General features: G+C 52.6%; 3 protein-coding genes across 3 annotated transcripts in view; 2 read left to right on the top strand and 1 right to left on the bottom strand.

The window, feature by feature from the left end:
* The window catches only part of EMH_0014830 (uncharacterized protein), a gene marked incomplete at both ends in the record, with an annotated part of 1,826 nt that extends 1,424 nt beyond the window's left edge, over positions 1-402 (top strand). The window contains one exon of the mRNA XM_013500219.1: positions 295-402. Coding sequence (XP_013355673.1) covers positions 295-402 — 108 coding nt within the window. The remainder of the gene's footprint in view (positions 1-294) is intronic.
* A 5,881-nt stretch (positions 403-6,283) lies between these two features.
* On the bottom strand, positions 6,284-7,440 carry EMH_0014820 (uncharacterized protein; the record flags this gene model as incomplete). Its single annotated transcript, XM_013500218.1, has 3 exons — positions 6,284-6,674; positions 6,827-7,109; positions 7,407-7,440. 3 exons carry the CDS (start codon positions 7,438-7,440, stop codon positions 6,284-6,286), a joined length of 708 nt encoding a protein of 235 aa, XP_013355672.1.
* A 290-nt stretch (positions 7,441-7,730) lies between these two features.
* EMH_0014810 (uncharacterized protein) overlaps positions 7,731-8,909 on the top strand; it is a gene marked incomplete at both ends in the record, with an annotated part of 1,286 nt that continues 107 nt past the window's right edge. The window contains 2 exons of the mRNA XM_013500217.1: positions 7,731-7,813; positions 7,927-8,909. Coding sequence (XP_013355671.1) covers positions 7,731-7,813; positions 7,927-8,909 — 1,066 coding nt within the window. The remainder of the gene's footprint in view (positions 7,814-7,926) is intronic.

Raw genomic sequence — 8,909 nt, 5'->3', positions numbered from 1 at the left:
ATATATATATATATATATATATATATATATATATATATATATATATATATATATATATATATACATATCAACCTAAACCTACGGTCTTGCAGCTGTTGTGTGGCGTTTCCCTGTGGCCCCAGCATAGTAAAAGTTTTTCCGCTGCCCGTTTGCCCATAAGCAAAGAAAGAGCAGTTTGCTTCGCTGCGGCAGCAGCTCTCCACGAGGGGGGCCACGGCCTGTCTGTACACCTCAGAGTTCCGCGCTGTCTCGTCAAATACACGGTCCACACGAAACTCGTGGCGCTGCACGTAGGGTGTCAAATCCACCTTCTCCCTGCAGCAGCAGCAGCAGCAGCAGAAGCAGCAGAAAGAGCAGCAGCAGCAGCAGAAGGAGCAGCAGCAGCAGCAGCAGCAGCAGTAGAAGCAGCAGCAGCAGCAGCGGCGATGGCGGGAATAAGAGAGTAAGTATACACGGAGAAAATGGAGTTCCTCTTGCTTGAATAGTTATACACGTCAGAGCTGTCTGTACACCTGAGAGCTGCCTATACACCCGAGAGCTGCCTATACACCTGAGAGCTGCCTATACACCTGAGAGCTGCCTATACACCTGAGAGCTGCCTATACACCGCATATGTTACCTGGGTTCGTCTACGATGACAGTCTGTCCCCCCTTCACTCGGACAAGGTCTATGTCTCTCCTCATCTCCTCCAGGGCACTCAGGGGCCTCTTGCGTACCACCACAGCAATACGGGGCAAGGGGCCCCCTGGGGGGCCCCCCGGGGGCCCCCCTGGGGGCCCCCCAGGCGCCTCTCCTCCGCTGCCCGGCTGGGTCTGCGAGCTCTGAAGTCAGAAGAGACAACAGGAGACAGAGAGAGAAGAGAGAGAGGATGTAGAGACACCTGAATATATATATATATATATATATATATATATATATATATATATATATATATATATATGCACTGTGGTGTCTCCGGTGTTGTCTCCTCTGTGTAGAAAAGAAGAATAGCTAGAGTATGTTCGAGGGGTTAGAGACACAGAAACAGCAGAGACAGCAGCAGCAAGAAGAGAAGCACCTCGTCAGGCCGCATCTGCTGCAGCAGCGAAGCAGCAAAGAGTAAAAAGGAGACAGAAAGAAGAGGAGGAGACAGCGACCCCCTCTATGAGCCTGTCCAGTCCCCCCGGGTCCCCAGCTGCCGTCAGCTGTCCTCAGAGCTTTCTCTGCTGCTTGCTGCGCTGCTGCTGAGGTATACATACACCCCACGCCTGAGCACGCCGCGGAGCCGGGGTCTGGGGGCCTCCCCCAGGGGCAGTGCAAGGGGTCTAGAAGGGGGCTGTAGAGAGTCTATCAGCGCGGGCTGAGGAGATATAAACCTGCTAAAAATCAGGGTTTAGGGTTTAGGGTTTAGGGCCCAGGGTTTAGGGTTTGGTGGCGGCGCTGGGGGATGCCCTCGCCCCTCCCGCCCCGGGCGTACTGCAGCGGAGGAGCGGGGTCGTTCTCCTTGTGTGGTCAAGAGGTAGGAATTAGGGTTTAGAAATTAGGGTTTAGGGTTTATGGTTTGTGGTTTAGGGTTTCGGGAAGGGGTTGCTGCTGCTGCTGCAGCACAGGGGCTGGCAGCTGCGTTGCTTGAGGCGACAGAGGAGGTGAGGGCTCTTCTCTCTGTCTCTTCCTCTGCTGCGTCTCCTTCCTACCCCTAAATATTTCATTACTATCATGTTGCTGCAGCTCCCTTTTCTATGGGGCCCCTGACTGCTGCAGCAACACCCCCAACCCCACTCATGGTCGCTGCCGACCTGTGGCGCACCGCCAATCCTCTTGCATGCACGGGCCTTTAGTTTTTTCTCTCTCTTCTCACCTCTGCTGATGCTATACAGCATAAGCAGCAGCAGAAATAAGCTTACAGGGGCCCCCAACCCCCCCGGCCTTAGCTCTACTCCGCGGGCCCCGGAGGGGCCTCTAACCCCCAGGTGTATCGGCAGCTACCTCTTGACGCGGGAGCTCCGCATACACCTGGGCCCCTGAGTGCTGAATCACCTCTCAGGTGTCTAGGCAGCTCAGGCTGCCCCCACGGGAGCACCACTGCTGAAACGAGAATCCCCTCGATTGTAACGAAAATCCTCAATCTTATCACACTACTATATTCAGCTACAAAGGGGTCAAAGTACTTGAGATAAGAATTTATAAGAGCCAGCGGATCTCCCTTTCAGCCCCCAGGCGGCCCGGGCCTGGCCACCCACGCACACTGGGGTCAAGACAGGGCAAGCGGCTTCATATGAGCTGCAGGGCAACTCGCTGCAATAAGCGCTGCGAGGCAACCCAGGATACAAGCACACTCAAGCATCCTTTGGGGCATGTACTAACGCTATATACACTTTTTGATTACTTTCTTATAGACAGCCTGCAAGGAGCTAGAGATACACATCCGAAATTCACACAGAAAATTCTACATAGATCTTCGCAGAAAAAGGGGGGCTGTCGTAAGTTTCAACTAAAACAAAAAACGTCTAGTGGTATAAATGTACCAACCAAGCAGCAACTGGCATCCCCCCAGGCGTCCTGGGGAGATCAGCACAAGGGCCTCGGGCTGGGTAAACCTTAGCCGAAACAGGCGCCTTTGGCAGCCAGAACCACTATCTGCATACCCCTTCTCTCCAAAAGCACCGAGTTGTATCCAAACGCAGTAGTTGGCTGTTGAAGGTTGCTTAGCGGTTAGTATGCCTGGCTTTCAATTTACTCTTCATACTGCGGCTGTCTCCTGTACCTCGGAACAACACTTGGCGTTGCTTCAAGAGTAAGTTGATGCGGCGTATACGACGTTCATCCGGTGGCCTCCCCGGTTGTATCTCCTTATCGTTAAGTATACCAGTGAGCTCTTGCTTCAGTCATGCTCATACCTGGTGATCGTCTGGTGTTAACTGGGTCAGATCCCCCAACACCGCGCTCTTCTTAGGGGCATCACGACGGAGTGCATGCATTATCTCTTCGCTTCTTCCAGCGGGTCTGCAGTGGTAAGAGCCTTCTCGCTCCGTTATTTTCGAGAGACTTATTCGAGTCATCTTACCATAGAGGATGCAAATTCCATTAGGAGCGCTTAGAGGTCCATCCCCTCATTGCCTCGCGGCATTACTATCTTTATGGTGTCGTGTGAAGGCTACAAGCGCGGCGTTTGCTGAGCCACCGATGAGATGCCTGTTATGCACGTGAGCTGGTCCGACGTTAAGTCCCCTATCATTGTAATAATATACGCCATTTATCAATTGAAATGGACTTTTGAAAGCATACATTTACAGGCCCTCGTGCCTTTTCTGCCATCGGCGAAACGCAGTGGCAGCGACTGCGCCAACAAATAAACAGCTAGGCTGCACGTTGTTCAGGTACCACATGGAGTTCTCTGTCTGTATCAAATAACACTAGCAGCTCGTGGTCACTAACATGAACGCATGTGACTCGAGCAGGATCTTCAGATACAGCCGTCGCAGCTTTCGGCCCCACCATCGTGATTGGCATTGCATAAGGAGCGCAGAGGTTCCCTCATCACCTTCCGCTTTCACCTGACAATGTTACTCGAAGTGTTGCCTGTCCATTATCCCTTTTCATGCGTCTGCACACTCGAATTATGTAACAGCGCACATTGGGAAAGAAGCAGAAGCATCGCGTATTGCGTCCACCCTGCTCGCTGAGTGCCGAATTCCACGGTTGCCGTCTGCTCTCGCTTTCTATTATTCTATGGGCGGGGCTGGCGTAGGCGACCTCAGTAGCCTCAGGCTCTACCTTTTAAACACTTTTTTTGTCACGGCTATGCTATATAAACCATCACTATGCAAGCTCCTTGCTCAGAGTCTCGATATCTTCTAAGCCCGTTGACGTGCCTTCAATCTCTCAGTGCCTGGAGTTGTTTGCTCCACAAGAAGCAGATACAACCCTCGGTACCTTTCTCGGGCCTTCATATTGCCCGGGGCGCCGGCTGCTGCCTGTTTTCGCCGTTTAACGTTTTTGGACGGGGCTGGAACTCACAGTCCCAATATCCATAGCCTCTGCTTCTGGTGTATCAAGTGTGTTCTCTTCCCTGTCATCTACCGAGTCAGCAACTGGAGTTTTTCTTGTGAACGACTTATACTTTTCGATGTATCGCTCTATCGATAACTTCCCTTGTTCAAGTTTTCTCAGTTCTGACATACACTCTTGCCTTGATAGTCCGGTAGCAAGAAATGCATTAATAAAAGAAAAACTGGGGCTCATATGCATGCATCCCCGCGCTTACTCGAAGACCCTCATGCTCCTGGTGTGCAAGGTGCGAATAGAAACTGTAACATGTTGGATTCGTCTTGAAGACGAAGGTAAGAGTCGGTAGAAGCAAGGAACTCCTCCATTGCTGCTCATCGCGCTCGGTCGTCGTGTTTAAAGAGTAGGCAAAGGCGGAGGCATTCACTACGAAATGTTTGTAAGAAAAACATTCGCCGGTGAATGGGATGCAGGTACTGCACTTGTTTCAACTTGACAACTTCCAGGCCGCTGGAGCTGGAGCGCAGAGCCTGAGCAATGTGAACTCTACGCGGGGGGAGAGGAGCTGTCTCCGACATATTTTGGGGAAATGTTTAAAATTTGTTTTGTCTCGTACATGTTTAAAGGGCCTTCGCTCCCAACCACTGCTATAGACCAAGCCTCGCTGGCTTGGAAAGTTCCTTGCGCGTAGCTCCCCTGATGAACTGTGCAGCGCCGTCAAGTGTGAAGAGAGTCGGGGATTACCATCGCGGCCTCTCTCCACACTTGCCTGCTACCTGGTCAAAGTGATTAAGATGAAAGTGTCTAGAAAGCAACTTACCTACTCCCCTGCATGCAGGCTACTTGGGCCCATCAACCCAAGGAGATGCGGGAAAGGCGGAGGACTCGTGCTAACATAAGTTGCAATGCAAATACTTACTTGAAGGTAGTGTTGCGCGGCAACCCCACACGCATACATACAATAAACCCCCTTGCTGCATGGACTAACACTATATACAACTGGCTAACACTTCCTGGGCCCTCAGGTGCCAGCCTGCACGCAAGTAGAAGTAGATGTACCGGCTTCACACAGGCCATGCTGCTTGGCTACAGCGGCGAGGAGACGGGGGCCGTGCAGAGCCAGCCAGGCGTCCCTCTGAGCTTTTCTCAGCTGTCTCCTCACTGATACTGAGGGCCCGAGGAGACAGCTCGCTGGTGGAGCAGCTCCAGTGCGTCGAAGGTGGCAGCTGCAGGGTCAAGAGAAGGAGACATACAGACAGGAGACCCGCTATTGAAGGAAAGGGAGCAGCAAGCGTACCTGCCTGGGGCCCCACGACAGCGATCCCGTCAAGCATAAAAAGCAGCAGAAACAGCAACAGCAGCAGCAGCAGCAGCAGCAGCAGCAGAAGCGCAGGCAGTGCACGATGGGTGGTGGGCCCCTGTCTCCGAGCAGCAGCAGGGGGCCCCGCTGCTGTTGCTGCGCCCCACTGATATGTTGTATTTATATAGATATACTGGTGCTGCACATACACCTAAAAACAGTTGTTTATAAACAATATTCCCACGCCGTCACATTGAGAAGAAGAAGAGCAGCAGCAGCTGCTGCTGCTGCTGCTGCAGTGGTCTGTTCAGCCCTCGCCAGCAGCAGCAGCAGCGGTCGGAGCGGCTGCGCAGCAGCAGCAGCAGCAGCAGAGGAGTTCTGGAGGAGACAGGGAGATGAAGTTGTCTTTGTTTGTTATATAGATATAGTTTTTTATCTCTTTTGCTTCTGCTGTCGACAGGAGCTCTCGGGTGTACGTACAGCTACAGCTGGGCCTCTCTCTCAACAGCTGCCGAGCCACGTACTGCGACACCTTCGGGTGTATAGGGACCTCTGTATCGTTTTCTTGAGTTTTTTGAGGTTTTATTTCTCCCTTTCCCCCGCAATTTGACTCAAAAGAAGTATTTTATTCTGCTGTCTACGCACACACACATACACCCCAATACACACCGCCACCTTCTGCTCAGCATAAGGGGGCCCAGCGGTCCCCTGCTCTTCCTTCTCCTTCCTTCCTTTGCTTATACGAGGGCTTCGAGCCCCATCACCAACTGCAGCAGCAACAGCAGCAACAGCAGCAGCTGCTGCAGCAGCAGCAAACCCAGTAGCACAGCCACCCCTGCTGCACAGCACCACCCCGTCAAGCGCAGCAGCAGCAGCAGAGAAGCAGGGGCATCCGCAACACCACCAGCCGCCGCAGCAGCTGCAACAGCAGCAACAGCAGCAGCTGCAGCATCTGCTGCTCTCGTCTCGTCGTCGCGCTGCTGAGTTTGTGGGGACCCTCAAAGGCACAGCAGAGGCGGAGTCAGCTGCAGCAGGTTGCTGCTGGTTGCAGCAGCAGCAGTTTGCTGCTGGAGACAGCTGCAGGAGCTTGCTGCTCTGCTGCTGCTCCCCGCAGCTACCCAGAGGTGTAAAATGAGCTGCTGAAGCAACGGCTTCCCTGTCTTTGTCTCCTGCTGCTCCTGCTGCTGCTGCTGCTGCTGCTGCTGCTGCTGCTGCTGCTGCTTCTGCTGCTTCACATCGTTTCGATGCTGCACGGAGACGCAGGCGGCTTTGGGCCTTCGCTCTTTGTATCTGCAGGAGGCCAGGGGGGCCCCTGTGTCTTGCTGCTGTCTCCTCTGCTGCTGTCTCCTCTGCTGCAGTATCTTCTGCTGCAGCTTGCTGCTCCCCTCCCTATACACCCCAATTGCAGCATTCTCTCTCTAAGGAGACAGCAGCAAAAGGGCCCAGCAGCCAGCTGTACAAGTGTCTCTCTTCTGTCTCCGTCTCCTTTTGTCTCTCTTTCTCTGTCTCCTTTTTTGTCTCTTTCTCTGTCTCCTTTTCACTGCGTCAACTGGAAGGCTCCGGGCTGCTTGTTTGCTGCTGCTGCTGCTGCAGCACAAGCTGCAGCACAAGCTGCAGCAGCATCAGCAGCAACCGCAGCAGCAGCATCAGCAGCAGCCCCAGCATCGTCATAATTCCCATCATAAGTAGTAGCGACAACAGTAGCAGCAGCAGCAGCCTCAGCAGCAGCAACAGCAGCAGAAGCAGCAGCAGCAAGATCATCAGCAGCAAAAGCAACAGCAGTAGCACAAGAACCAGCAGCAGCAGCAGCAACGGCCGCAGCATCTGAAGCAAACCGAGCAGCAGCAGCAGCAGCAGGAGGAGGAGGAGAATATAAATAAAAATAAATAAAAAAAAATAATATAAAGTAAAGGAGAATGGCAGCAGCACTGGTATCTATACTTAATGATGTGGCTAGCGAGTATATAGAATGTTTAGATAGAAACCAGTTGGACTTTTCGGGTGTATTGAAAGGAAAATTAATATTAAATAATATTCAACTAAAAGAAAAAATATTTATTTCTTTAGGTTTACCTTTGGTGGCTGAGTTTAATTATATAGGGCTTATAGATATAGATATACCTTTATATGCGTTGGGTACTGCATCTCCCCTCATAACAAATATAAATAATATAATATTATTGTTGTCTGTACAGCCGAGTGAAGAATGGAATCCTTGTATATTTTTAGATCAATATAAAAAACAAAAAACAGCAGCACTAGCAGCAGGAGAATATAAAGCTTTATTTTCTTCTCTAGAGAGAGGTTTACTATGGCAGCTGCTGCTGCGGCTGTTGTCTTCCTTTACTGCTCGCCTATCCAATGTACATATACGAATAGAAGATAGATATAGTATCAGCAGCAAACCCTTTGCTCTTGGTATATGTTTAAAAAGTGCTGTGCTGCATGCAGCCCCAAGAGGAGCTGATTTCTCTGAGCCAGGTGTATGCAGAGCCAATGGGGGGCTGGCTGAGGATACCTTTTGTAAGGTTATATCTATAGAGGGACTGGGGATTTATGTTGACTCTCTATCCATACCTTCTTCTGTCTCCTTGTCTCCTCCTGCTGCTGCTGCTGCTGCTGCTGCTGCTGCGGCTCATAGAAGGAGACACCGTCATCACTACTACCATCACCAAGACCACCAGCAGCACCAGCACCAGCACCAGCACCAGCAGCAGCAGCAGCAGCAGCAGCAGCAGCGGAGACGCGGAGACGCTTCAGCAGCAACAGCAGCAGCAGCAAAACCCCGCAGCTATAACGAAAGATGTAGAGAAGCATATGAAGCTATAACAGCACAAGTGCTGCAGGAGGAGATACAGATAAGAGAAGGAGACAGGAGACAGCAGCAGCAGCAGCAGCAACACGGCGCACACAAGGAGCCCCTTGCTCTCCGTCTGTTGGCCCCCAATGCACCCTGGAGGAGACAGCAGGGGAGACAGCAGCAGGAGACACTGCGCTGCTCTCCCCTGTCTCCTTTCTGCTGCAACCCTGTCTCTAGCCAGGCCCCCTCATGGGAGGAGGAGACACTGTCTCCTTCTTTCTCTGGCTCCGAGTGGCAGCAGCAGCACTCAGTACACCCCTCACGCTTACCCCTCAGCAGAGGCAACAGCAACTGCAGCAGCAGCAGCAACAGCAGCAGAATCAGCAGCCCCAGAAGCAACGCCAGCAGCAACAGCAACAGCAGCAGCAGAAGCGAACTCACACCAGAGGGGGCCCCCTCACTGCAGCAGACAAAAGAGCCCCGCGTCCCCGAGCAGACCCAAAGCTGGATTCCTTTGCTGCGCCGCTACTGCTGCAGCTCTACAGCAGCAGCAGCAGCAGCAACTGATAGTGCTGCTGCTGCTGCTGCTTCTGCTGCTGCTGCTGCGGATGAATCCCCTCTCCGCAGCATCAGCAGCAACAAGCAGCAGTCTGATGACCCCCTCCTCTCTGCTGGTAACTCTGGGAGCAGCGGGGGCCCCCATCAACTCCATCGAGGAGACAGCCAGCAGGAGGAGGGGGCCCCCGGGGGCCCCTCCCCCAGCTATGTGAGGAGGCCCTCCTTCTTACCCCCTACCTCTTCTGAGAGGCTTGGATCGGGAGAGG

This window comes from Eimeria mitis, genomic scaffold (assembly GCF_000499745.2).
Source record: "Eimeria mitis Houghton genomic scaffold, Emh_scaff515, whole genome shotgun sequence".
In the NCBI taxonomy this organism is placed as follows: Eukaryota; Apicomplexa; class Conoidasida; order Eucoccidiorida; family Eimeriidae; genus Eimeria; species Eimeria mitis.
Note: the sequence above shows the minus strand (reverse complement) of the source record. Positions and strands in the feature narration are given on the sequence as shown.